This window comes from Pan troglodytes, chromosome 18 (genome assembly GCF_028858775.2).
Source record: "Pan troglodytes isolate AG18354 chromosome 18, NHGRI_mPanTro3-v2.0_pri, whole genome shotgun sequence".
NCBI lineage: Eukaryota > Metazoa > Chordata > Mammalia > Primates > Hominidae > Pan > Pan troglodytes.
In genome coordinates, this window is record NC_072416.2 from 21,416,010 (window position 1) to 21,443,972 (window position 27,963).

Here is a 27,963-nt window from a genome sequence, read left to right on the forward strand (position 1 = left end):
AAAAAAAAAAAAACTGAAATACAACTAAAATATTTAGTGTCAAATACCTGGTTTTGGCAGACAGCAGGGGTGACTGTTTCTTAGACATACTGGTTTCATAAGAACTTTTTCCCTTGGCTGTATTAGTCACTTCAGGGAATCGCATTCACCGATAAATGAAGCAACTGCACGCTGCCGCAGAAGCTGTGGCTACACTGCTGTAAAGGCTCAAAACGACCAAGTGGAAGCACCAGAGTCCATGAGGCATTTTATTTGTAAATATATGTATTACATCCCTAGAAAAAGAATCCCAGGATTTTCCCTCCTGTGTGTTTTCGTCTTGCTTCTTCATGGTCCATGATGCCAGCTGAGGTTGTCAGTACAATGAAACTATGGAGTGGAAAAAGAAAGTGCTGGTAAGTTTAATAGTTCAACATAGTGCCTTCTAGTGCAGAAAAACGTGAACACTCATCAGTGGTTAAGGGCGCTTTCCTGTGGGGCACATAGGAACTGACAGTGCCTACATGAGCTGGTGCCTCATGTAGCGTATGAGCCACGACTCCTGCAACCCAAAGAGCCAAATCCAGAGAGCCCAGCCACACAATCACACAGCCCTGACTTCTGCCTACACCATGAAACAAACTGCACTGAAAACAAAGGCTGGGAACTCCTTTAAATTTAAATGTCACTTTCTGCTCTCAGGTAAGGAGACTTGAAAGTATTCGTATAAACTTGAGTTTGAATTGTGTTTCTGCCATGTACTGTATAATAGCTAAACTATTATATGGAGACGTTCATTTGTACAATGAGTGGCTGCTTCATGAGTTACTGTGGGGATCACTGTAACAAGCATATAGTACGCAAATGTGCAGCATTAAAATCAGTATCATAATTACAAAGAGAAATGATTTTGGTGAGAATACCGTACCTGTAATACAGCAACCATGAAGTGAGAATACTTTCAACCAAGGCACCAGACGCATAATTTGGAGGGTATAAATTCTTAACCACAAAGATACGCATTTACTGTGTCAGCTCATAAAGTGCTTTACCAAAATTAAATCAGGTGATAAACAGAGGAACTATTACCACTTTTACGGATGAAGAAATCAAGGCTATGACTTGCCCAAGATCTCATGGCTTTAAAGCAGAAAAACAAGGGTTTGAACTCAGATAGGCTTTTAAGGACAAAGACTCCCAAACTAAGTTTTCCCAAAGGCCTAGGCTTAGAACTGATTCTGGCCCTGATCTGGGATCACAGGGAACTATCTGCAGTGAGCCAAAAGGGCAGACATGAAAGTGGACACGACCCCCCTTTTCTGCCAGTCTAAGCTCTCATGTGCCTCTCAGAACCTGAAGCTCAACACATGAAATGTGGCAAATAGCCAGGCACGGTGGCAGGCGCCTGTATTCCCAAATCCACAAGAGGCTGAGCGGGGAGGATTGCTCGGGGCCAAGAAGCCAAGGCTGTAGTGTGTTATGACCGCACCTGTGAATAGCCACTGCACTCCAGCCTGGGCAACAAAGTGAAACCCTGTCTCTCTCTCTTTTTTCTCGGACAGAGTTTCACTCTTGTTGCCCAGGCTGGAGTGCAATGGCACAATCTCAGCTCACCGCAACCTCTCTCCCGGGTTCAAGCTATTCTCCTGCCTCAGCCTCTCAAGTAGCTGGGATCACAGGTGTGTGCCACCAGGCCTGGCTAATTTTGTATTTTAGGTAGAGACGGGGTTCTCCATGTTGGTCAGGGTGGTCTCGAACTCCCAATCTCAGGTGATCCGCCTGCCTCAGCCTCCCAAAATGCTAGGATCACAGGCGTGAGCCACTGTGCCTGGCCAACCCTGTCTCTTTTTAAAGAGAGAGAAAAGAAATATGGATAACACTTGAGCTATTAGGTCAAAATGGTTAAGAGTAGACAAATTACCACTGCTTTGTTTTAAACAGAAAAAAAAAAAAAAAACCCCTTAAGTCAAACTGCACCACAGAAATTCTTAGCATTAACTTCTTTTAATTAAGGAAAGGCCAACTTACCCAAACTGGCGGGATGGAAGCAGATTATTCTGCCATTTTTCCAGGTCTTTGAGTTGCACGTCAAATCTGGGGCTGATCACCCCACACTATAAAATAACAACAACAAAAAAATTCTTCACTTTACCAATAACAGAAAAACTGAGTAACACAAGATGACATTCATAAATAAACAGTCCTCCAAACCAACCAACCCAGCATTCAGATGGGTACCTATTCTGTGCACAATGCTTGACATACTTTTCAAAAAATACACCTAAGTAAGACTATGCCTGCCTAGGAGAAAAAGCAAAGGCATGCGAAGAGATGGAACAAGGCAATATATGGCAGTGTCAGGCCACTGGCGTGCTCCCTGTTGGCTGGAGAGCTGTCCAGGATGATCAGATTTTACATAGCCTAGAGATCAAGTCTCGACAAGAGAGACGACAGCCAACCCTTTCTTACATAATAAGGCTGAAATAAAATTGTAGGGTCTCAAATCCTGAAGCTCTACAAATTATTAGAATATCTAAGGAACACGCTGTCCAGGCACTGAACTAAGAACGCTGCTCCCACCAATGAAGTACCGTTACATATTTCCAAGAAACAATGTCCTACAGCCCCAGACAAATTTTTCCAAACAAATCTGACAGAATGATGGAAGGCAGAAAGAGCAAAGGGCTTGCAAGTATCTCATCTCGTGGCTACTGGGACATGGCAACAATGATCCTCCCAAGTAAGAGCTCGCCAAGGGCTGCCATCACTCAACTACATGCCAGCCCTAAAACACTACTGAAGAAAGTCCACTAACTGATGTCCACTAACTGAAGACCCTCTGCTCACAAAATCTGCTCTAAAATCACAGGCACACTTGAAAAACACTTCCAAAAGCAGAGATTGACCCACAGAAACTGAAAATGGGCTTGTCAGAAAGGCCCAACTACGCCAGGAAGCCTGCTTAAGTTCTCCTACTATTACCCCATCAGCTATGCTGTGACTTGACTAACAAGGATAATCTCACAGCAGATGAAAGAAATGCAGGGATAGGAATATGGGAAAACTAGTTTTATCCAAGCAAGCTATAGTGAAAGATCTTTCCAAAGTCTGCCGCACGCTGCATCCAAATTTTATGTTGATTCCAGCAGCAAAAATCCTTCTCATTCTGGTAGAATTAAAACAGCATACCCTCCCCCAACCCAGAAGAATCGTAAGAGGATGTGATCAAGGCCAGAATTTTAATCCATCTAGTCTTTACACACTACCTTACTTCCAAGCTCAATTTCCACGCTAAGGGTAGGTCCATGTCTTGCATGAAAGCGATGGAGGGGGACGTTCTCTTTTAAATGGGGAGAAATGAAATTCCAAGAAACCAAAAATTGTTTGCTTTGTCGAAAGTCACAGAACAGGCCAGGCGCGGTGGATCACCTGAGGTCAGGAGTCCCAGACCAGCCTGGCCAACATGGCGAATCCCCCGTCTTTACCAAAGATACAAAAATTAGCCGGGCATGGTGGCACTCACCTGTAATCTCAGCTACTAGGGAGGCTGAGGCAGGAGAATCGCTTGAACCTGGGAGACGGAGGTTGCAGTAGCCAAGATCGTGCCACTGCACTCCAACCCGGGTGAGAGTGAGACTCCGTCTCAAAAAACGGGCAGAGAGCAGCAGGGCCTGCATATCAACTGTTGTAGGCTAGAATTTTTCAAACTAGCATACCACAGAACAAGGGTGCCACAAATAAGTTCCATTTACAGAATGCTCTGTTCAAATTTATTTCTCGGCTGGGCCCAGTGACTCACACCTGTAATCCCAGAACTCTGGGAGGCTGAGGTGGGAGGATCACTTGAGCCCATGAGTCCAAGACAAACCTAAGCAACATAGCGAGACCCCACCTCTACAAAAAAGTTAAAGAAAAATCAGCAGTCACAGTGGAATGCACCTGTATTCCCCAGCTACTCAGGAGGCTGAAGTGGGAGGATGGCTTGAGCTACGGAAGCTGCAGTGAGCCAAGATGGCGCCACTGCACTCCAGCCTCAGCCAGAGCAAGACTATCTCAAAAGAAATATAAATAAAAATAAATCAATCCTATTTTGAGGTGGGGTTCTAATGGCTACAACTAGAACAAAACATGACATACTGAAAATTACCCTTGCAAGTTTTTCAAATCTTAGGGAGTCTTGCCCTGTCACCCAGGCTGGAGTGCAGTGGTGCGATCTCAGCTCACTGTAACCTCCGCCTGCCAGGTTCAAGCAATTCTCCTGCCTCAGCCTCCGGAGTACCTGGGATTACAAGCGCCCGCCACTGTGCCTGGCTAGTTTTTCTATTTTTAGTAGAGACGGGGTTTCACCATGTTGGCCAGGCTTGTCTCAAACTCCTGACCTCGTGATCCGCCTGCCTCAGCCTCCCAAAGTGCTGGGATTACAGGCGTGAGCCACCGTGCCCAGCTAGTTCTTCAAATCTTTAATAAATACTTCAGCAACTCACCTTCTGGGTCTCTTTCCCCCCTATCTGTTGCAATAAACACAGGGGTGTCCAAGGGAGAGAATACAGTCATGGGTTCTTAGTTTCTGTTTCTAGTTGGGCCAGTAAGGCCCCTTCCTCATCTCTCTTTTCCATTTATCACTGGAGACAGAAACTAAGTACCATGGTTTCAGGCTGCTACAAGTCTAAAACAAAACAACAAAATAAGGCAGGTTGGACAAGCCTGAACTAGAGGATCTGCCTCCTTGCAAATCTGAAAGCTACAAACCTGACAGGAAGCACAGTGGACACCTCAACCAGCTTAAGACACCTGCCCCCAAAACACACGCAATCACTTAAACCACAAAGTCAGTTTTACTTGGTTAAGGTGTTGACAAGTCAAACTGAAAAGCAGCATAGACCCCAAAGACCTATGCCAGCAAAAACAGAAAAAGTATTCATATTGCTATTTAGAAAGCCCCATTTACTCAAAGATAAAGATTCCATTCAAAAAACCCAACACATCACTGAGAGGAAGGACACAGCACCTTGGACAAAAGGCTCAATGGCCTTGAGCCACCCAAGTTCAAGCCAGTGAGGTGGGTAGCGTTAACATCCAAATACCAGTACCAGCGTTGGTTTCACCCCCCATCTCTCCTGAGACAGCTTATACCCCATAAAAACACTAGGTCAACTGACATAATCCTAGCACAATCAACCCAGGAGAACAAATGAAGTTCCATGTGTCAATTTTTAAACCTTTTTAAAGTAACTGGATAAATCAAGTATGGCACCACTACTCAGTATTTCCAAAGGCAATTACAACATTTAACGCCACAGTAAAAAATTCTTAAAGCTTTGAAATGTGTAGATCACTCGTTCTTACCTTGTTTAGCCTGCCTGTGAGGTTCACAACAATTTTCCCAGCTCTGTGGTCATCAATGATTTCAAATTCGCCAATGTAACCTACAAAAGATAACTGACTGGATTAAATAAAAGACATCAACTTGAGAGCTAAACCTCTGTGCTCTAGCCTACTCAATTCTTCACTCTCCCATCACCTCAGTGACTGCTTCTCCAAAAAGTTGGGGGGAAGACAGTTGCTCTGTATCAGAACTAATTTTTACAACCTAACATATAAGATTTGGGAGACAATACCCAAAACAATCCACCTTGCAATTCTGAAAGAAACTATTTTCCCCTTGACCCTTCCTTCACTGCTTCCCATTCCCCAAGACTACTTTGTGCCAAAGAAGTGCAATAATCCAATCTTTCCTCTCAAAGACCTCTAAGAAGATCTCAAGAATCCTTTCTTTTTTTTTTTTTTTTTTTTGAGATGGAGTCTTGCACTGTCGCCCAGGCTGGAGTGCAGTGGCCGATCTCGGCTCACTGCAACCTCCACCTGCTGGGTTCAAACAATTCTCCCTGCCTCAGCCTCCAAAGAGCTGGGATTACAGGCGCCTGCCACCACGACCGGCTGATTTCAGCAGTTTCAGACTATCCCCTCCTCCACAGCCCACAGGTCAATTGCATTCGTTCTCAGGTATGACAGACATACTTTGGTCCCCCATAATTAATTTCTACAGGACTGATTTCTTAAAGAGTCTCACATCAAAACATAAAACACAGCGGCAGCAGACTTACCATGCTTCATCATCACAGTGAGAAACCGGACGATGACTTTGGAGCACGGCCTAATAAGCACCTGGCGTTTGCCTCTCTTTTCGGCATTGTTGATGCTCTTGAGAGCATCTGCCAGGACATTCATGCGCACCATTGTGGCTGTTCAAGGAAGACAAAACAGGAGGTTTTACTGGCATTGCCAACATCAACAGACACCAACCATTACACTGCGGAAGTATCCTTTCCTTTCTGGCCCCACCTTGGCGAAGTTTTCTCAAGTCTAAGCAGGCTGCTTCTCCATTTCCCACCACCCAGGAAAATTCCTATTTACTACGGTTGTTGAAAACAGGTTATCGGGACGTCAGCCTGCACATTTTGAAACTCATTCATTCACTAACCACTCTTCTTCGAATCGTGCCACACACCAACGTCTGGAGATAATAAAATGTGGGACAAAATCCACTTGACACAAGACAACGTGAGAACTGGCAGAAACTGCCAGCTACCGAAAGGAAAACATCGGGTATAGTCGATCAGTGATTCAGAACAGAAGCAGAGTATCATCGGCAACATTTTCCAAATTGCTGAAAATCAGCAGATTCTATACTATTAACATTGTACTTTAAATCAGTTCACTCTCACCTACCATGAACACATCTAACTATTAAACATCCATCTTCGTGCCATTTAAAATTGCGTCCAACAGCAAGAGCCACAGTGGCAAACAGAAACATTTTACATGCTTGTCAGACTGGACTCTCTTCTAATGGGCACGAACCGCACACTACAGTGAAGTTTTGAAAGCTCTTAAGTATGGAGACCAAAGTGCCAATAGTAAAGAGTAGAACTTAAATCCCTTAAGTTCAAAAGTGTCTAAAGAAAAACTCCGCGGCCCAGAAGGTCCAAGTTGACACCCAGCAAACTGCCAACCCCGGCACGATGCAGCTTTTACCTGCTGGGTGGCCTCAGCCTCCCAAGCTCCCAGCGCGGCCGCAGCAGTGAGAAGCTGCACGGCCCACCAGCCCCGATGTTGCCCGCCGCCCGGGGCCAAGGCGCTGCCTCAGCACTAAAGGGAGATCCAGACGCTGCGGCCCGAACCGGAGCTACCGCCTAGCTGGGCAGTCGAAGGCTCCGGCTCCCGCCCGCGCTGCGGCCTGCACCCCACGGACCGGGATCCCCTGAGTGCACAGTCTGGGGCGCCCAGCCATGGCTCTTCTCTATGCCTGTCCAGGAACCGGCAAGGCCAGTATCCTCGGCCAAGGTGGGGACCAGCCTCCTCGCAGGACACCGAGACCGAACCTTAGATTGCAGGATGGCGCCGATGGCAGACGGATGAAATTGGAGCTCTCAGAGAGTGCTACTCACCGGCGCGGAAAGATGGCGGAAAGAGGACGTGAGGGGAGAGCGCACGGAGTTATGGGAAGCGGGAGAGCTATCGCGAGACTTTCAAAGGCCCGGCAAAAACAAGGACCGCCTAGGAGAAGGACGAGGGTGAGGGAAAGGCGGAGCCTCCTCAGGGGTTGGCAGTTGAGAGTCGCTGGTAATCGACCTCCCACGGTGGGGCATGGGAGAGGCAAGGTGAGCCGTTCGTTGGAGGTTCGTCTACATTTTTTTTTTTTTTTTGGAGACAGTTTCGCTCTTGTAGCCCAGGCTGGAGTGCACTGGCGTGATCTCGGCTCACTGCAACCTTCGCCTCCCGGGTTCAAGTGATTCTCCTGCCTCAGCCTCCTGAGTAGCTGGAACTACAGGGATGCGCCACCACGCCCGGCTAGTTTTTGTATTTTTAGTAGAGACGAGGTTTCCCCAAGTTGGCGAAGATGTTCTTGATCTCCTGACCTTGCGATCCGCCCGCCTCGGCCTCCGAAAGTGCTGGGATTACAGGCGGGAGCCACCGCGCGGGCCTTAATTTTTATTTTAGTTTACTTTTGATACGGAGTCTCGCTCTGTCGCCCAGGCTGGAGTCCAGTGGCGCGATCTTGGCGCACTGCAGCCTCCGCCTCCCGGGTTCAAGCGGTTCTCCTGCCTCAGCCTCCAGAGTAGCTGGGATTACAGGCGCCCGCCATCACACCCGGCTAATTTTTGTATTTTTAGTAGAGACGGGGTTTCACCATGTTGGCCAGGCTCGTCTCAAACCCCTGACATCAAGTGATCTGCCCACCTCGGCCTCCCAAAGTGTTGGGATTACAGGCGTAAGCCACCACACCCGGCTAAAAATTTTTTTTAATTAAAAAGTTAAGTGAAGCTCAGACAAAAGTCACCCAACAGTTGTTTACTGAGCACCCATGTACCAGACGCTAGCAAGGCCCTGGGGTACGAGGTGCCCACACAGGCACCATTTAGCCAGTTCTGTCCCTGCCGGTTCTTCCAGCTTCGTCCTCTCTCACACGTCAGTGCCCCTGCTCATTCGTTGCATTTCCTCTTCCCTCTAGCATGGTACCTGGATATTTGCTAAATAAAACTTAAACCTTTTATTTTTGTTCTTTTTTAAAATTTTTCCTAGACAGGGTCCTGCTCTGTTGCCCAGGCTAGAGTGCAGGGGTACACTCAGCTCAATGCAACCTCAAACTCATGGACTCCAGTGAACCTCCTGCCCAGGTCTCCCAAAGTGGTGGGATTACAGGTAGGGTACCTTATAGACATCTAAGGACCACACAGGGTACTTCATTAATCAGATTCATAAATCCAATCATAAATATTATACTGGCTAAGTTATAAAGAAAGTGAGACATGAAGATTCCAGCTTTTTTTATTTTTTCCCCTTTTACACAAAACAAAGTAGAAGAAATAATACAGGATTAAAACTGCAAAAGTAGTTCATCAGTAGAATATGTATGCACACAAAAAATCCAGATAGGAAGACAGGCTTATTTACAATGAAAGTAAGGTAAAATTAAGGTAGTTTTCTTATGAAATATTAAAAAAAAAAATCAAACATATACTACAATGGGCACCACTGTTCACAGCAATATTAAAGAGAACAACACTTATTTAATAGGGACAGATACACCACAAGGTACAACATCAGTGCAATAAATTCACAAAACTATATTACAGCTAGTTAATCAAAGAATTGTTCCCATCAGTCACATTTTTTGGCCCTCAGAAGTTCATTCCTAAAGATTTCAACTACTCTAAATTTCTAGCTACCAAGAAGTTAAGAATGATTATAAGAAGCTTTCCAAGGAGTTATGAAATCTTTGTAGACCAGAGGCCAACTATCATCACCTCAAGTCTGCTCTCACCAACAGCCCTTGTATTTTTCAGGGAGAAATCTCTAGGAAAAAAGTCAGACACCAGTGTAGTCACTATCTCCCATGTCAAACCTAGGGGACTAAAATGGTCAGTATTACCATAAAATGGTAATTTTGAGGTTTACCTTAAAAGGCTTATTCTGGTCTCAAAAATTAGATAAGATTATCTTCTACTGAAATGAATATTGACTAAACATAGAAGACTGCTGTCCTTTTGCTGGTCTTAGAGTGAAAGTCATAGACATGAGTCTTAACCTACTGTATACTATAGCTAATGTCAGCTGAAAATCTGAAATTAAAAGCATGCTAGAAATCCTAAATGCAATCTTTTGGAAGTCTGCTATTAAAAAGCCTTTAAGGATTTACTAACTTTGAGTCTAAGTGGAAGGGGACGAAAGCTTAAGCCTGTCAGACATTCCTTTTTTTGGACAAAAAGATCAAAGTTTCCTACAAATTGCTAAGCTTTGCACAAGGGAGAAGCCTACACGTACTAGTGCATGGAATCAGTTTCATTTTATTTCATGGGGACTCTTCTCCCACTGGAAAGAAACAGAATGAGGAATGAATCTTAATTGGTCTCTTCATCAGAAGTGGTAAACTTGGTCTCTATATTCACGAAGTCAGACAGTTTTTTAAGCAGACTGTGGAAGCAGACAGAACCAGCTTCCTGTAGCCACAGACCACTACATGGTATCTAAGCTAAAGCAAAGATGAACAATTATCCAGATTCACTTGAACTGTACTAAAGGGCAAGGTTCACCACTACAAAAAGGAAGTTGTCTAAAAGCAAGAATTCAATTAACGCTGGGTAAGAAAAGTCAAAACAAATCATACACACTGAGTTGTCCATGAAGCCAACTGCTAAGAACGCACTCAAACTATACGCGACATGAAGACACTATGCACGAAGCCTTACTTGGCGAGTCTGAATTTCTATTAACTAAGGGCAGAGTGAGGGAGAACAAAGAGCTACTTCCGTAACATTTTAGTATCCAGACAGTACAGCAGAAACGGTTCCCGGGGCAATGGGTGCTGCATTAATCACACTGATTAAAGCAGATGAATCATTCGTTTTTCTTTTCTTTTTGTTTGAGAAGTTTGTTTATCTCCCTCTTGGCCATTCCAATGTACTTCAAAATGATTCCATGTTGGTTTAGTCCAGGAAGCAATAGTAAGGAAGTCACTTAAAATAAAAAAAAAAACAACATTAAGGAGGCAGCAATTAACTTGCTAAAGGTTATTACTTTTTTTTTTTTTTTTTGAGACAAAGTTTCACTTTTGTTGCCCAGGCTGGAGTGCAATGGCGCAATCTTGGATCACCGCAACCTCCGCCTCCCAGGTTCAAGCGATTCTCCTGCCTCAGCTACCCAAGTAGCTGGGATTACAGGCATGCGCCACTACGCCTGACTAATTTTGTATTTTTAGTAGAGATGGGGTTTCTCCATGTTGGTCAGGCTGGTCTCAAACTCCCAATCTCAGGTGATCCGCCTGCCTCAGCCTCCCAGAGTGCTGGGATTACAGGCATGAGCCACCACACCCAGCGACAAGTCTCACTCTTTTTGCCCAGGCTGGAGTGCAATGGCACAATCTCAGTTCACTGCAACCTCCACCTCCCAGGTTCAAGCGATTCTCCTGCCTCAGCCTACCAAGTAGAGTAGCTGGGATTACAGGTGCCTGCTGCCACACCTGGCTAATTTTTGTATTTTTAGTACACATGTGATTTCGCAATGTTGGCCAGGCGGTCTCCAACTCCTGACCTCAGGTGATCGGAGGTTATTACGTGTGTATGGCGGTGGTTGGGGGGGGGGCGGGGTGGTGAGTGCAGTGTGTGATCTCAGCTCACTGTAACCTCCACCTCCTGGGTTCAGGCGATTCTCATGCCTCAGCCTCCCAAGTAGCTGGGACTACAGGTGTGTACCACCACATCCGACTAATTTTTGTATTTTTAGTAGAGACAGGGTTTCGCCATGTTGGCTAGGCTGGTCTCAAACTCCCGGCCTCAAGTGATCCACCCGCCTCAGCCTCCCAAAGTGCTGGGATTACAGGCTGAGCCACCGTGACCAGCCAGTTATTACATTTTAAAGAAGGCAGGTTCCTACTTTATTAAACTCAGTAATGGGAGGAAGCAACATGAAACCAATTACTTCCACTGGGATGTATCCCCAGAAACTTCTGCTCTCATCCCCTCTTCCACCTCAGAAAATAATCATTGCTTATTTTTACCTCTTGCACATTACTTTCTACCTTGGTTATTGCATTGTTTTCACTTTCTATGAGACCATAATAATCTTTCCACATTCCCACAGTTCCTTTTCGGTGTCTAAAACTTAGGAAGTATTCAGTTGTTTACTGACGAAGTTACAGTTAAATTTCACTGGCCAGGATGTGCCTGTAGTTTTTCCTCAAAGACTTACCTATCAGGTAGGTGAGAAGCAGGTTGTGGACTTGTTGTCCCACCCAAGCAACCGCAGCAAGGGAAACGATCATGGTCATGAAGTACTAGCAATGAAAACAAGAATTTAATATCAAAACTTCATGTGACACCATAAATATATGTAATTTTTATTTGTCAATTAAAGAAGAATGTGTTTCAAAGTTCGGGAAATAATTTAGCTTTTATTATCACTTTTCTTTAAAAATTCTTAGATTTAAAAACCTATTCCATTGGATCTACTTTATAGAATTTGGATACATTTCTTCCTAGAATTACTGCAATTCTGTATGTAAATATTTTATGATATAAATTATACGATCTTTTCAGTTAATAACTTCACGGAACAGCCTCACGACGTGAAGCTTACAGATAAGAGAACAGATGAACAGATGCTTTCCTTTTTTTTTTTTTTTTTTTGAGACAGAGTCTCATTCTGTCACAAAGGCCAGAGTGCAGTGGTGCAAACAGCTCACTGCGCAAACACAGCTCACTGCAGCCTCGACCTCCAGGGCTCAAGTGATCCTCAGCCTTCCATGTAGCTGGGATTATAGGCATTAGCCACTGTGCCCGGTCTAAACAGATGCTTTCTAAGTATATGTCTTTTACTATTATTTCAGTAAGAAAAATGAAACAGAAGAATTTTGTTTTATTAGAATAAAAAATTAAATGCAAAAATGTAATTTTTAACTTTAAAATGATTCAGTCTAATTAATACAGGTAAACATTTATGAATGTACTTTAGGAATTAACCAATGAATAATTTTCAAATTATAGCTATTAAGACAAAAAGGCAAATTGACTCAAATCTTAAAATTTTACTGTACTTAAGTCAAAGCAAAAAAAGTACCATCTTAGGTTTTTCTTCCTTTAGTGTGAAGAGGCGTTTCCACCAACCCACAGCTCTGCGTCGAGTTTTTACTAGATTGCTGCAAATTTCATGGAATCTTTGCTGTTGTTCAGTGGTCCTAGAAAAGAAATTTGCCTTTTGCTATAAACAAATCGTTACAGTAGACAAAAACATGACACCCTGTTCAATTTAAGAGCTATCTTCTAAAGAAAATCAAAATAAAAACAATGTTTCACCATTATCTTACATAGGTGAAAAAGTCCTTCCACCATTAAGACACCTTTTATAGCACAGGAGTAAGTATTTACATAAACTATGTGTGTGAGAGAGAGAGAGAGAGTGTGTGTGTGTGTGTGTGTGTGTGTGTGTGTGTGTGTGTGTGTGTGTGATAAAGAAAGGATCATCTCTGGCTCTGAAGCCACATTTATTTAATGGTAGTAAAAGACTCATGACTTCTATGGGCCATAAAGAAATCAGTATAAATTTGATTTTGCTATTCCTAAATATTCTTTAGATCCTAGTAAATTCTGCACTATACCTACCAGAATCCCACCGAACAGCTGTATTTGAACACTCCTTAGTAAGATACTAACTACTGGCATTTGACACATAACACCCCCAACTGGGCTTCATACATCTGATGACAAGGCAGCAATAAACAGCTCAAATCTAAATTCTTCTTTGTAAATTTAGTCCTAGGGAGGGAAAATATAATCAACAAACAACACAGCAGTAAAAATCCAACAAGAGACCCTCCAAGAAAACCTTTTATATTTATAATGTTTTTCTTGGTTCTGATTTTTTTTTTTAATTGCCTTTGCACTGTCTTCGCTACACAGCTATAATGGCTGCTATTATTGCCCTGTGCTGAGGGATGTGTTGCCTTCTCTTCTCTAGCCCTCATCTCTGTAAAACTGCAGTGATAGATAAAGTACAAGGATTTCTGCTGAGCCCTGGAACTTCTTTTCAACAATGAGATGTTATTTCTTGCCCATGGTCAAGGCTAGATTGTGGCTATGCAAAAGAGTATTCTTTTTTCCTTGTAAGATCAAAAAATAAACAAAATCTGCTCTATCAATAACTGAGTCACATCACGAAACTATCAGTGGTTATTTCTGCAAACTTTCCTCTAGGAGTTATAAATTAGCAGACTGGAATGTTATCTGGCTAATAAGGCCAAGGTCAGTGATTTATTTCCTTTGCTAACTCTGTTATACTGCACATTCAGAAACTTGCCCAAAAGAGCCAACAACATTGATTCATTACTGCAAGTGAAAAACAATTTGGACAGTTCCTAACACTAATCCATTCTGCTGTTGCGGGAACCACCTTTAAATATTGTCAATTGTATCATAATTTAAGCAAACTTTGAATTTGTTCTTAAAGATCCATAAGGTACACATTTAAAATTCTTATATTTACAGAATCATTTTGCAATTTGCTATCCTCTGAGATACAAACAACCAAAGGCACAAGTAGAATACTAACCAAATAAAATAAACAGCCAAGGATAGAATAGCAGCTGAGAAGAAAATATCTATTCCAACATCTATTTTGGCTGATTATTTGAATCAAAACTCAACATGCTAGAGAAAGTTAAAATACTTTTAATATGATCCTTATCCACTTAACTATATCTGAGGAGTTCATAAGCAACCTAATGGTATAAATAGGCCAGGCACGGTGGCTCACGCCTGTAATCTCAGCGCTTTGGGAGGCCGAGGCGGGCGGATCACAAGGTCAGGAGATCGAGACCATCCTGGCTAACATGGTGAAACCCCGTCTCTACTAAAAATACAAAAAAAAAAATTAGCCAGGTGTGGTGGTGGGCACCTGTAGTCCCAGCTACTCGGGAGGCTGAGGCAAGAGAATGGCATGAACCTGGGAGATGGAGCGTGCAGTGAGCCAAGAGCGTACTGCACTCCAGCCTGGGCAACAGAGCGAGACTCCATCTCAAAAAAAAAAAAAAAAAAAAAAAAAAAGAATGGTATAAATAAAATCAGCAACCCATGTGTATACAGCTTGAACCTCTTCGGAAACACTTGGTATTCACTTTGTTAACTGCCATTCCACTGCCTCAGTGTCTCAGTATCTCAGCCTTAACACAAGATCAATCTTAAAAGTCAAAATATTTCACAGTACTTTACAGGGCCTGCCACAGTAGGCATTTAATAAATAATTGCTAAATGAATGTGAATGAAAATCTGCCAGTTTCCTTTTCTGTATTCATTCAAAAATAATTTGTGAAGTTATTATACTATCCTAAATATCAGTGGAAATGTAAAAATGTATATGTACATTTACCATAAAAGAACTATGGAGTACAGAAAATTCATAGTTTATATTCAAATCAGTTACAATATTCTTCACATAAAAGCAATAAATCTAATGCTTAGGTGTCTGATGGTTAGACAATTATCTCTGCTTATTTACAGCATACTAATCACAGCCACCAAGTTCAGTAACTACACAAAAATGAGACTGCCAAATCATTATGCTACCTACCATTTATTAGAGCCAAAAATTCTAGGCGCTAGAATGGGAACAAGGTAGTCAGCCAAGCACAAAAACATAACAAAACAGGAAACGCCGGACAGAACAGATGGATCTAGATAGTAGATAATCCTGTTAAAAAAATTAATAAAGGTTAGAAAAACATAGTCATTATTATTCCTAACTAAACATGTCTAACTTAACTATTCACTGAACTATTCACCGCCTCTCAGAGATATTTGCCATTTTTCTTCTAATTTTCTCACAAGTGGCTTTCCAGAGGCTTTGTGACATGCTGATATCATAGCTACAGTGGTTAAGTATATATCAATGGACAAAAGCTCTTTGGAGTTCTCAGCACTTTTTAAGAGTTGAGGGAGGTGGGGGACTAGGGGAGGGATAGCATTAGGAGAAATACCTAATGTAGATGAAGGGTTGATGGGTGCAGCAAACCACCATGGCACATGTATATATACCTATGTAACAAACCTGTACATTCTACACATGTATCCCAGAACTTAAAGTATAATAACAAAAAAAGAGTTTAAGTGTCTGGAGGACAAAAAGTTTGCGAGTCACTGATTTACTCAAGTGCTTTAGGTTACCAACTTTACAGAAGTACTACAAATTCTGGAAACTAGAAGTGCTTATGAGAAACATTCTTTATGGGTTCTTTATGGGTTATATATTACAGAAGACTGAAGGCACTCCCACAAACAGAAGCTATATATTAAAAAGTCTTTATTAATAAGAAGCACAACCCATAGTAATCTAATAGCTCACTTACAGAAACACCAAAGAAACCACACCCATGATGGCAGGTGGAAACCAGGCTCTTTCCCATCGGAGGACTTTATCAGCCATCAGCATCACTTCTCCCCATCCTTGCAGCTGTTCTTCCAGACTTGCAGTCTCTGCAGCCTAAATACCACCGACATTTAAAGTGATCACTTTACCACTCTCAACATTTTTGTGGTTCATAGACTTCAATTATTTTAAAGCTCCAAATACAAAAAATAACCTCTTAACCAAATTGCCAATTTTAAACTAGTTGGTTTCTGAAAAACTGCAATTTCAAAGATGAAAATACAATGGGTTTTTTTGTTTTTTGTGTTTTTTTTTTGAGACGGAGTCTCGCTCTGTCACCCAGGCTGGAGTGCAGTGGGGAGATCTCGGCTCACTGCAGCCTCCGCCTCCTGGGTTCAAGCGATTCTCCTACCTCATACTCCTGAGTAGTTGGGACTATAGGCGCCCGCCACCACGCCCGACTAATTTTTTGTAGAGACGGGGTTTCACCATGTTGGCCAGGCTGGTCTCAAACTCTCGACCTCAAGTGATCCACTCACCTCGTCTTCCCAAAGTGCTGGGATTACAGGTGTGAGCCACCAGGCCCAGCCTAAATATCCTTTTAATGGTCACTTTTCTAGTCCAAGCACTGGGCTATTCTTTATATACATGATGTAACTTAATCCTTACAGAGAGCCACAAGGTAGGGATAATTAGACTCATTTTACAATTAAAGAAAGTGAGCTCAAAATGGTTTACTTTCTCAAAGTCATACAGGGAATCGTGGCAGTGCCCAGAGTATTAATAAAATGAAATAACTTTTTTTAAGTTTGTTTATTTCAGATGGTTAGAATTGATCCGTTGTTTTTGTCATCTTATTGATTTAAACCCTTCTAAATCCATTAGGAAAGACTTTCCCTGAACAGCATTCAATTTCTAAAATAGCTCTTTGTGTAATGGAATCACTCAGATGTTGACATTCATTGGACAATTAAGGAAAACTACTTTCACCAAATTAAGGTGGCATTTTACGGTCAATATACCTCCTCAATACAGTGTTTCTTACCACTCAGGATGTCATTTTGATTATACTTCAAATTTCTCTGACTCTGAACAGCCGAAAGTGGGCCTCTAGGATGAGCTAATGTGGCAAAAGCCCTTAAAGCTGGTTTTGGTAAAGGAAGAAAAATTTAGAATAAGAAACTCAAGTGTCTCTATGTTATCAGGCTGGATGCAGTGGATCACGCCTGTAAACCCAGCACTTGGCGGGTCGGGGGGGATCGCTTGAGCCCAGGAGATCGGGACCAGCCTGGGCTGAGACCTTGTCTCTTTGTAAAAGTCATTCACTGGAAATCATGCAAATGACAGAACAAGGCACTTAATCTTAACAAAGACGCTCGCTATCTGTGCCACGCTGAGCACTAGTGTGATCTCAATATTTCTGACTTTATATTCCATGTTTAATACTAGTGAAAGAGACTACTATGTGTGGGCACTCTGCTGAGCATTCATATTTATACTTCAATTAATCTTCCTAACAACCCTTAAAAAAAGGTGTTATTACTGTCCCCATTTTACCAAGGAGGAAACAGATACACAGAGGTTAACCGATCTGCATCCAAGAAATCCACGACCAAAGGCGTTGCTTTCCTTAGAGTTATATTGCTCTGCTGGAAGGAGAGTTGGGAAGCAGGAGCTCTAGCCCAGGATTTGTCATTTCAACAGGGCTTGAGCAACTTCTTTGTGCTTCAATTAATCCTCTTAAAAAGATCCACGCTGAGGACTAACTATGCTAGAAGGAGCGTGTGTTTAAAGGAACAAACCATGCATTTCTAAAAGCAAATATAAAATCACGCACAATCAAAACTGCCCTGAAGTCACGTCATTGGCCAGCGTCTGGGGTCTTGGAAGTTCAAAAGCCCCTAAGTAAATTCTTTGGTTCCGTTTTTCATTGCTGGTATGTGACCTACAGTCACCAGGGAAGGGCAACTGAGAATATGCAAGGATATTTCTCTTGTTTTTTGCCCACAAGGTGCGCTTAAATTCATAACAAATAAAAATGTGTCCGCCTATGATACCATCTCACTGCAGTTCCTTCGGATCCCTGCTTATTACTCTAAAGCTGTTTCCAGTAGTCCTGTGACCCCACCCCCGCCAGACTTCCAAATTCCAGACAAACGCCAAGACATCCCATTGTCTGTTCAGCTGGACCCCGCTCCCAGTTCCCCACGGTGAGCTCGCAGCCTCCCTGTCGTTTTAAGTTGTACCAGCTCTAAGATAAATTCTGGGCAGTAGCCCTTTGACCCTCCACCCTTGTCCAAGTTTTAGGGGGAAAAGAAGGCAGGCACATCCAGGTTAAGATCAAAGACGGGGAAAGCCGAATACGGCTGGGGCCTGGGCCGCGAAAGCGCTGGACAGGCCCCAGGAGGCCTTCTGCCCCCACCCGCACCCCAGGCTAGTGTCGCAGCCCCTCTGCCTCCCACTTCCTCCTCGACTCCTACTCGCGGTGAGGAATCACGCGCTCTCCTCGCCCCGTCGCGCACCGTCCCCAGGAAAGGTAAGGGTTCGACACCCAGGAGTCACCCAAGAAGCCCGAGGGCCAGGCATCGTCGCCTGCCCCGGGAGAGAAGGGCCGGGCCCGCGGCGGGTGACAGGGACGAGGCCACGGTGTTTGAGCCCACGGACGTCTGGAGGCCTCGCTCGGCTCCCGGGGGACAGGCAGCCAGGACTCACCAGCAGGTTGGTGCTGCGATTATCTCCCTCCGCCATCGTCTCGGGGATGCAGTCTCTACGAGCGCAGGCCACCTCCCCAGCGAGTCCTCCAACCGAAACCCGCACACCAACCACAACCCGAGGGAACTCCCCGCAGGCTGCTTATATGGGTCGGCCGCCCTTCCCGACAGCCCCCGCGACGCTCGCTCCTCATTGGACAGACCGAGCCCACGCCTCAAGGAAGCCGGGCCAACCGAAGCTCAGCGCATGGCTTGAAATCGAGGTCAAAGGAGACAGAGGCAGCGCCGGGCCGAGGGGGAGGGGACACGGAGTGCCCAATCAGCGCCCAGGGACTGCGCGACGCCCCGCCCAGCGCTGTGGGAAGCAGTTCAACCGCCGCTGCAGGGGGCGCTGTCCCTCAATGGTTCTCCGGCTCTTGCCGCTGCGGTGGCTTTGGGGCCCTCTTCGTCTGGCTTTCGCAGCCGAGGAGACTCTCTGGAAAATGGGCTACTCGGAGAGAGATGCTCCGTTGCCTGAGGCGGAGGGCGGGGACGCCGGGCCTGCGACACTTCATCTCTTCCTGGCCCCGAGGTGGCTGGGATCCGTTCCACCTTCGGCCCAGTTCCCCAGCCAGGCCCCTGAGCCGTTTAGCCCGGATTTGCGACCCGTGAGGTTTTGAGGACAAGTGAAAAGAGCTCTTTGTGTGGATTTTGCTGCAATGTTTCTCTCCTACCCAGTAGGAATGAGGCCTTAGCTTGGGCGGAAATACCCAGGCCTGGTTTGAGAACGTGTGAAAATGCACCGCCTTCTAAGTGGCTTTATTATACGTGGATGTTTAAGTTACTTAAACTACAAGCTCCCTCTCCAAAAGGATTCTTTTTTTTTTTTTTCTTTTTTTTGAGACGGAGTCTCGCTATGTTGCCCAGCCTGGAGTGCAGTGGCGCGATCTTGCTCACTGCAAGCTCTGCCTCCCGGGTTCACGCCATTCTCCTGCCTCAGCCTTCCAAGTAGCTGGGACTACAGGCGTCCGCCAACACGCCTGGCTAATTTTTTGTATTTTTAGTAGAGACGTAGTTTCACCGTGTTAGGATGGTCTCGATCTCCTGACCTCGTGATCCGCCCGCCTCGGCCTCCCAGAGTGCTAGGATTACAGGCGTGAGCCACCGCGCCCGGCCAAAATTGTTTGTTTGTTTGTTTGAGACGAAGGAGTCTCGCGCTCCGTGGCCCCGGCTGAAGTGCAGTGGCGCGATCTCTGCTCACTGTAACCTCCATCTCCCGGGTTCAAGTGATCCTGGCGCGTCAGCCTCCCGAGTAGCTGGAATTACAGACGCCCGTCACTACGCCCGGCTAATTTTTGTATTTTAATAGAGACGGGGTTTCGCTATTTTGGCCAGGGTGGTCTGGACCTCCTGACCTCAAGATATCCGCCCGCCTTAGCCTGCCAAAGTGCTGGGATTACAGGCGTGAGCTACCGCGCCCGGCCAAAAGGATAGTTCTTGACACGACCTTTCTTCCATTAGAGGTCAAGCTAAGAAAATATGTAAACCCTCCCACAAGCAGTAGAATTCCTAGGCAGTTTAGGAACTGTGTTGAGGCACTTGTACATCTTTTCTATCCAGGATTTCAAATGCAGTAACAAGTGATTTGATCTTTTTTTTTTTTTTTTTTTTTTTTCTTGAGACAGAGCCTGGCTGTGTTGCCCAGGCTGTAGTGCAGTAGCCACCGCGCCCGGCCGATTTTTCATCGTTTGATACAAACAGAATCATGCCAAATGTCCTGATCAGATGTTTGTTTCAGGTGAATTAACTATAGTTTTAACTTCCAACCTTTTATCTTTTTTACAGGTTTTAACTTCCAATCTCATGGTCATTTGTATTCGGCCATTGAATTTAAATTTATTTTTAAAATGTTCCTTAAGTAACCACCAGGTTCTTAAATGTTCAAGGAAGTCATAAATGTGAGAGAACATAGCTGCAGACCACATACTGCCCCTAGAGAGCTGGGCAAGGGCAGGAGCATTGTGAATTTCATGGAAGGGTGTCAATTTGCTGTGGGTCTTTCGGGGAAAGGGGAGTGAAGTATCTGAATCAGGGAGAAGCCCTTGAAAAAAAAGTCTTTGCAAGGGAAGCTGACTGTTCAATAAAGTGCCACTTTGGAGAATGTTGGGGTAAAGAAGTTGTAAAGGCAGGATACAGCCAGTTGACAGAGACGCTATTTGGAGAGATTTTAAAGCTATGGAGTCTGAGGAGCAGGTTCTTCTCCACGCCCCTAAAAAAAAAAAAAAATACAAATGGGGAGGCAGGGAAGATCCCTTGAGCCCAGGAAATAGAGGCTGCAGTGAGCTATGATTGCACCTATGCACTTAAGCTTGGGTGACAGAGCAAAAAACCTGTCTCAAAAAAAAAAAAAAAAAAAAAAAAGACAAAAAGATCGAAGCAATCAGCAGCCACATAATTAGTGAATATGTTGAGCACTGGGTGCGTGATCTTGCTAGACCCACAGTAATAGCCGCTTCCAAAAGAGAGGGTATTTTATTAGGGTTTAAAACTGACATTTCTACTTTTGGGAAATCAGCTTTTGCTGCAGAATATGCTGCTTGTTTTCACCCAAGTTTTCCATGCACAACTTAAGACTTGTTAACACCAGCTTGTGAAATTAAGGTAGGTGAAAAAAACAGAAGCAACTGAAACAGCAGTTTCTCCACTTAGTATTTTTTGTGACTTAACAATGTATTCCCATACCTATTTCTAAATGCACAGCCCTGCTATATGGTCTCTCACTAAATTTCCGATTGGTCTAATTATTAAAAAACACCCACCCTTAACGTAGCTTTCTTTAGAGCTTTGTTTTTGTCCTACAGAGACAGGATGTGATCTTTTGAAATGTGCCAGATGACTAAGCAGTTAACACAAATCTTACTAACTTCATTTAGCAGCAACAAATGCAATCTCCAAGATATAAAGCCAAGCTGGACATTTTCTATTTTTTTTCAGAGGTTTCACACTCCAAGGAATGCACCTATCTGTCAATAATGATCTACGGGAATTTTGTTTTTAAATACTGCCAAAATTAAGCTTTATAAATTGGGCCTTAATACAAAGAATTTTATTGTTGAAGTAGAATTTCTACTGCTATTCAAAAATGCAACAGACGTTTGAGAGTAAAATAGTTACTTTTCTGAGAATTTAGGGGTCTTTTTTGAGGTATTAGTGCTATTTAGAAAAAAAAGACTAGGCTTGGCTCGGCTTAGTGGCTCAGGCTTGTAATCCCAGCACTTTGGGAGGCTGAAGTGGGAGTGTAACTTGAGCCCAGGAGTTCGAGATCAGCCTGGGCAACATAGGGAGACCATGTCGTTTTGTTTTTTCAAGCTACCCAGGTTCCAAAAGGTTTCAAGTTTTCCAAAATCTATTTTGACCAATAAATTCAGAACTTAAATGCTGTATCTTTTGAGACTGAACCTTTATTTTCTGAAAAACAGGTATTTCATACAATCTTTGCCATGTTAATGCAAATATGCACAAAGTAGGCATGTATTTTTGTTTTCCAAAAGATGCATTATGAACATTTTCAGGAAGCTGGTGTGATTTATTCAACTTTTAAATACAATCACAAAATTATATCCATCAGGAGGCATTACAACCTTTTGTACAGAGAAGCCACTATTTATACATTGTTACTAAGACAAGGAAGATTCAGTTCAACTCAACTTGCTCTTAGAATAAGGGTAAAAAGTAAATTAACAAGTAAGTGAAGTATGATGTTGTTGCCACTGACATTACAGGTGGAAATATAAGGGAAATTTAAACCAGAAAAATGACACAATAACTTTAAAAGAGGAGCTGAAACTTTGTCAAAAAAAGAAAAAACTATTAGCCTGTTTTCAAAGAAAAACATTCTAAAAGTGTGCATTTCAGAACATAGAATTCTTCTAAGTTTACCATCTTCAAAAATCTTCTAAATTGTATGACACTTTTACATTAGCACAACAAACAGCTTTTTCTAAGTCTAGCCAAGTTCCCATGGAAAGCAAACGACCCTAAGTAGTTCATGTTTTACAACCCTTGAACTTATAAAGCTTTTCTCATTAAGAGTCAGTTTTGCCCTTCTGTAAATAAGGATGGTGATACTGTTATCCAGGCCTAAAAAGCAGGAAGTGCAACAAACCCTTAGGGTTTCATGATACAGTGAATTTTCTCCTCCCCAGCGTTTGGAAAAATTTGGGACACTTGCTAGTTCTTCCCTGTGGGAAGAATCTTTCTAATATTACCCAAATATTGAAAACAAAATCTACCTTCTTTAACCCTTGTATTAGTAATTCTACCTCCTTGGCTTATGGGGGAAAAGTCCTAGTTTTAAATTGCTGGCATTTTACAAGCTCAACAAGATAAAAAATTGAACACTGGTTTTCATACTCTAATTTTATGTGAAACAAAGATGCTTAAATGTGCGAATAGTAAAAGCATTCACTGATATTTGATGTATCTGAATAGGACTAACAGGCTAATTGTAGGTGCTTTCATATGAAAATAATTGGGAGAAAAGAAGAACCAGCTCCTTTGATTTTAGTACTGCCAAAACAAGTAAGCCCCCAGAGTTAATTACAAAAATGTGGAGGAAAATAGGCCCGGAAGACTTTGCAATTTAAAGTACTGCCTATAATACCCCAGATTAAAAAGGACCGAAGATTGCACATCAAGTCTAATATTTGGCTGTACTTGCATTGCCCTGCTCGGCATTTTAAAAAAATGGCTCTTTCCTTAAATTTCACACGTCAGAACAACCACAATTAAAAAAACAAAAAACAATGCAGATAACACCAAACATTGGACAATATTAAGAAAACTACTTACTAAGCTTAGGTAATAGAGGCAAGGGTTAAGGGCAGAAGTGATAGAAGTGTTTCTTTGTATTACAAACCCTCACCCTAAACCTGGGGTTTGGGCTCTAAAAGAGTAATTTAGGGAAGCAGATCAAGAGCCTGATTATCAGTTCTCACATGGAAATCTCAACAGATTTCAAAAGCAACTCACCACAAGTGTCAGACACAAAAGAATCTTAATAATCATCTAGCAAACTACACTAAGAACTCAATGACCAAAAATAATCAATCAAACTTCAAGACACACCAAAGCAACAGTAAAAGAGAAATAACTACACAAGCTAAGCTCTGTAGAGAAATCAACTAAAAATTAGGCAATTCTAGTAAGTTAAAGACAGCAAAAAACTTAAGATTGAACTTCAATTTCCAAGGGTACTTTGAAGAGGTTGTTTGTAGGTTATTCTGTACCCCCTGATTCTTAAAGAAAGTGGAGGAGAGGGGGAGGCGACAGAGGAATGGAGGGAAAGGGGGAGGCAGGAGAAACAGGAGAGGATCCCTGGTTTTCCACAGGTATTTTATCAAAAATGTACGACTTCATAACTACAGCACTCTAACTTTTCTCAGTCTAACTGCTGAGGTCTCTTACAAAAGTTCAAATGGCAAGCCACCTTGTAGAATGACTTAACAGAGGAAGCCAAACTATACAGACCAGGGCCTTGTCCAGAGTGCAGTAAGGAGCAGGCTTTTGAAGTCATCTATTACATCTGCCTTACAACCAAACCCACTGTGTATGCCACATTATTCTTGGAGGGACCACTTTAAAACAAAAGTGATGGATAATTTACCAGAGGCACATGCTTTTGAAGTAAAGCTGTTTTTTGTTTTTGCTTGAGTAAGGTGCCAGGTACCTCTGAAGCCTGAAAACACAGGCAATAAAATTCACCTATTTATCTTCTTTACCAAAGAGAAAGCAATTTCTGAATACTATCTATAGTGCTAAACTAATGTGAACTGACTTTATCATTGCGATAAAAGTTTTTCCTTATGATGACAATAAAGAATGTTGCTGAAAGACTTTAATCTTGAGAGAGCAGAGGTAATGTTATGAATGTAATTTGCTCCCAGAGCCTCTAGAAAATAAAGCAGCGTGCAAAATACAATATGGCATTATTATTCCAGCTAGGTTTTTTGCGAAAATAAGGTTCCAAATGAATGAAGAAAACAAAATTTGATGCGCTACGTTCCTTAACTTGCTATTGGACACATGGGTATTTCAAAAAAATCCACCGTGCCTACAATACTTGTTAAAGTACCAAAAAAGCACTGATACTGAAACACATTCTTTCATGGGTACTTAACGATTACAGATTAACGTGGCAATCAGAATACAAAAAAGGCCCAGAGCTATGTGGAATTTTTTCCTTAATACCTTTCAAGTTTGTCTGTGAAGACGGCAACTAGAAAGTGACCACTGTCCTAATCTCTAAAATGCAGGGAAAATGTACTCAAACAATTTTTTTTTTAATCTATTCATTTATTTTTGACACAGAGTCTCGCTCTGTCGCCCAGGCTGGAGTGCAGTGGCACAATCTGGGCTCACTGCAAGCTCCGCCTCCTGGGTTCACGCCATTCTCCTGCCTCAGCCTCCCGAGTAGCTGGGACTACAGGCGCCCACCACCACGCCCGGCTAATTTTTTTTGTATTTTTAGTAAAGACGGGGTTTCACCGTGTTAGCCAGGATGGTCTCGCTCTCCTAACCTCATGATCCGCCCGCCTCGGCCTCCCAAAGTGCTGGGATTACAGGCGTGAGCCACTGTGCCCAGCCAACAATTAAGATTTTAATTGTGTTCTATTTTGTATTGATACTTGATTTTAAGAACCCTAGTCTGGGTTTTTATTTTGGATCAGCAATTTAGCTTACACAGTCAGTACTGAAATGCAATGCTAAATTTAAGGAAACCTTGATCATGAATTCACTATAATGTATTACTGAATAGCAAGCTATTAAAATTGTGCAAAAAGTAAAGCACTTCACAGACTAATAACTGAACTTAATAAAAGATGTTGGTGGATCTCATTTTCACTGTTTCATGTACATGTCCTAAAATGCCAAGTAAATTAAACAACTTTTAATTTACTAAGTGTAAATTAAAAGTATCAAATGAAAAACATGAATTAAAAAAATTTCAGTCTACCTCCACCAGAACATCACTTTATTGTTAATCTATCATCAACAATGTAAAACTCTAATAGATACTCTATCTTGGTTTTTAAAAAGGTAAAAGATTACACTGGATTAGCTACTTTCTATGAAAGAAACTACAGCTATCACAGAAGAGGGAAAATTTGAATGACCTCCAAAAAAAATGCACACTATAAGCAAAAGGGAGTGTACATTAAATCAAATGTCTGTTAGATTCATTACTTTTGAATGCACAGTGACAATTCTGGAAACTGTACATGATAGAATCACAGAAATGACTTAAATAACCGGAATTACATTTTGTGTGTGATCATCAGACCTTTAAACAATCCTTGAATTTTCCATGTTATCAGAAGTTGTTAACAGCATCGAGACGGAAGTATATGAAATATAAGGATTGAAATAAAAGTGAATTTGAAAGATGGCTAATCTACTAGATTAGGTAAAAGGGGAACGGGTAAGTGGTGGGGAGGAGTAGGGAACGATGGGGTGGTTTTTTTCCCTTCATTTCAGAAGTAAGTTCTTCCACTGTAGTGTATCTGTTACATAGCTCTCCATTTTCAGTCCATTTCTGAAATTCATATCGCATAGCCTTTAGCCTTTTTCTACTTACTGGTCAACCCAACCAGTACTGTTGCCAAGCAACAACTGTTACACGAGAATCTGAATGCATCAAATCTTCCTTGGCTGTGATTTCTTCGCGACCCCAGTTTTCTCTGTTTCTGAGTGGGGTTTGTTTTTTTCCTGGATTGTACACACAGGGTCAGGTGGAATGGAGTTCCAAATCACTCTGTGCTCCGCGGCATCCCGATTTCTTTCCGCAGCTAACCTCCCGACACGTCTGCTGCTGTTCTGTGGCAGAAAGACAATCTCCGTGTTCAGGCGGTGAGCTTGCTTTCCTTCACCCTTGACCCTGGGGTTGCAGGCCATGGTGTTGGGCGTATCCCTGAGTGCAGCTGTCCTGCGGGATTCACTTCCTAGTGCACCGAGATTTCCTAGGTTTCCTCAGAGTAAGCCCCCAGTTGCATCACCACCGACTGTGGTGTGGCTTTGGATGCCTGAGGCTGAGTTGATTCTGGTGGATGTCTGACCTCGCTTAACCAGACTCATCTACTGTCTTGCCATTCACACCCAGGCTGTCCAACCTTCATACAGCTGAGCCAAGTTATCTAGATTAGTTGCTTCCTTAATGACATAGTCAACCTGTAAAAATAGGCAGGATAGTATGTAAAGTCATTTAAAGCTTTTCAATTGTCTGCTGAATTACAATCAGCAGACAAATTATGCCAAAAGTTACGTGCAAAGGACTCTATACTTACCCTGCTCCTGTAAGCCCCTTAATTTTCATATAAAATGTAATAACTATCAGAATAAAAAGCACAATAACCAAGTACACTTTAAAAAGAGAGCTAAGACAGTTATAAAGATATGAAAAGCACACAATCCATTAACCTACCAGAACGTTTCTTAAGTAAAAATATCCCAAACTCAGAAAATCTCTCATGGTTTTTGACAAACTTGACAAAACGGTTTCTTAAAAAAAAAAAAATTCTTGCCCAAGAAGAGTTCAAGTCTAGGTCCTATACAAGAATGTAATAGTGTTTAAAAGAAAAAAAAAATTCCTTGCTGATGTTAAAATTGAATTACGGATGCCAAACCATGGAAGAACAGGATATTCAGTCTCTTAATTTTTATCCCACAGGAAAAAAATATACATTTATAATGAAGACATCAAGAGGATACCTCTCTTGACCAAATGATCTAGCTTATCACCACCAAAGATGGCACAAACTGACATGTGTCTCTTGATGTAAAATACTGAGAAAGAAACATCACTGATGTTGCATTCCTTCCAAAAAAAATCTTGAATGAATTGAATTATGAGGAAAATATCAGACAAATATAAACGGAGGCACATTCTGTAAACCAACTAATCTAGACAAACCAAAAATATCAACGGAAGGGAAGAGGGAAAGGCTCAGGAACTGTTCTAGATATTAAAGCAGATCAAGAAGTAGGACAAGGATGGACAGTCCCTGACTCACAGTGGATCTGAATGACCATTTTTTACCTCACCATGGGTTTATCGGGGTATTAAATGCATTTTAGACTTATGGATTTATTGGGATGTCACTCCATAAGGGGAGGACCATCTATCTATACACAAAATGCATGATGATCCTTGACTAGATCTTGAAGGTCGGAGGAATAGGGGGTTCAGAGAGGAGGAATAAGCAATAAAGGATATTTTGAGATAATTGGAGAAATCTGAATGTGGACTGAATGTCAGATAATAGTATTACAACAATGTTAAGTTTCCTGAGTTGACAATCATGTAGTAGCTACAGTATTATAG

General features: G+C 42.6%; 3 protein-coding genes across 15 annotated transcripts in view; all 3 read right to left on the reverse strand.

Moving 5' to 3' along the window:
* Positions 1-221: 221 nt before the first annotated feature.
* On the reverse strand, positions 222-7,480 carry RPS15A (ribosomal protein S15a). Of its 3 annotated transcripts, none has more exons than XM_009430386.4 (5): positions 7,362-7,480; positions 6,084-6,221; positions 5,326-5,405; positions 2,008-2,093; positions 222-369 (listed from the first exon to the last, which is right to left on the reverse strand). In XM_009430386.4, the coding sequence occupies exons 2-5, from the start codon at positions 6,214-6,216 to the stop codon at positions 276-278; spliced, it is 393 nt and encodes a 130-aa protein (XP_009428661.1). In that variant the 5' UTR covers positions 6,217-6,221; positions 7,362-7,480; the 3' UTR covers positions 222-275. The 3 variants fall into 3 exon arrangements, with proteins under 3 accessions (XP_009428661.1, NP_001238921.1, XP_009428662.1); NM_001251992.2 differs by having other exon boundaries at positions 7,428-7,452; XM_009430387.5 differs by having other exon boundaries at positions 7,015-7,452.
* A 1,312-nt stretch (positions 7,481-8,792) lies between these two features.
* On the reverse strand, positions 8,793-18,727 carry ARL6IP1 (ADP ribosylation factor like GTPase 6 interacting protein 1). Its single transcript, XM_510852.7, has 6 exons — positions 18,607-18,727; positions 15,875-16,008; positions 15,100-15,219; positions 12,595-12,712; positions 11,728-11,812; positions 8,793-10,496 (listed from the first exon to the last, which is right to left on the reverse strand). Exons 1-6 carry the CDS (start codon positions 18,640-18,642, stop codon positions 10,378-10,380), a joined length of 612 nt encoding a protein of 203 aa, XP_510852.3. The 5' UTR covers positions 18,643-18,727; the 3' UTR covers positions 8,793-10,377.
* Positions 18,728-22,025: 3,298 nt separating this feature from the next.
* SMG1 (SMG1 nonsense mediated mRNA decay associated PI3K related kinase) overlaps positions 22,026-27,963 on the reverse strand; it is a 115,356-nt gene continuing 109,418 nt past the window's right edge. For all 11 annotated transcript variants that reach the window (XM_054668277.2, XM_054668279.2, XM_024349781.3 and 8 more), the window contains one exon: positions 22,026-26,810. In XM_054668277.2, coding sequence (XP_054524252.1) covers positions 26,733-26,810 — 78 coding nt within the window. In that variant the 3' untranslated portion in view covers positions 22,026-26,732. The remainder of the gene's footprint in view (positions 26,811-27,963) is intronic.

What these genes read in the sequence shown, in the direction of transcription:
- RPS15A (XM_009430386.4), bottom strand. Translation starts at nt 6,216, where the DNA reads ATGGTGCGCATGAATGTCCTGGCAGATGCTCTCAAGAGCATCAACAAT. An exon ending in CACTGTGATGATGAAGCATG is followed by an intron (nt 5,406 to 6,083) that starts GTAAGTCTGCTG and finishes TATCTTTTGTAG; the next exon opens with GTTACATTGGCGAATTTGAA. An exon ending in CTTCCATCCCGCCAGTTTGG is followed by an intron (nt 370 to 2,007) that starts GTAAGTTGGCCT and finishes TCCACTCCATAG; the next exon opens with TTTCATTGTACTGACAACCT.
- ARL6IP1 (XM_510852.7), bottom strand. Translation starts at nt 18,642, where the DNA reads ATGGCGGAGGGAGATAATCGCAGCACCAACCTGCTG. An exon ending in GTGGTTTCTTTGGTGTTTCT is followed by an intron (nt 15,220 to 15,874) that starts GTAAGTGAGCTA and finishes TTTTTTTAACAG; the next exon opens with GATTATCTACTATCTAGATC. An exon ending in ATTTTTGGCTCTAATAAATG is followed by an intron (nt 12,713 to 15,099) that starts GTAGGTAGCATA and finishes TTTCTTTTCTAG; the next exon opens with GACCACTGAACAACAGCAAA.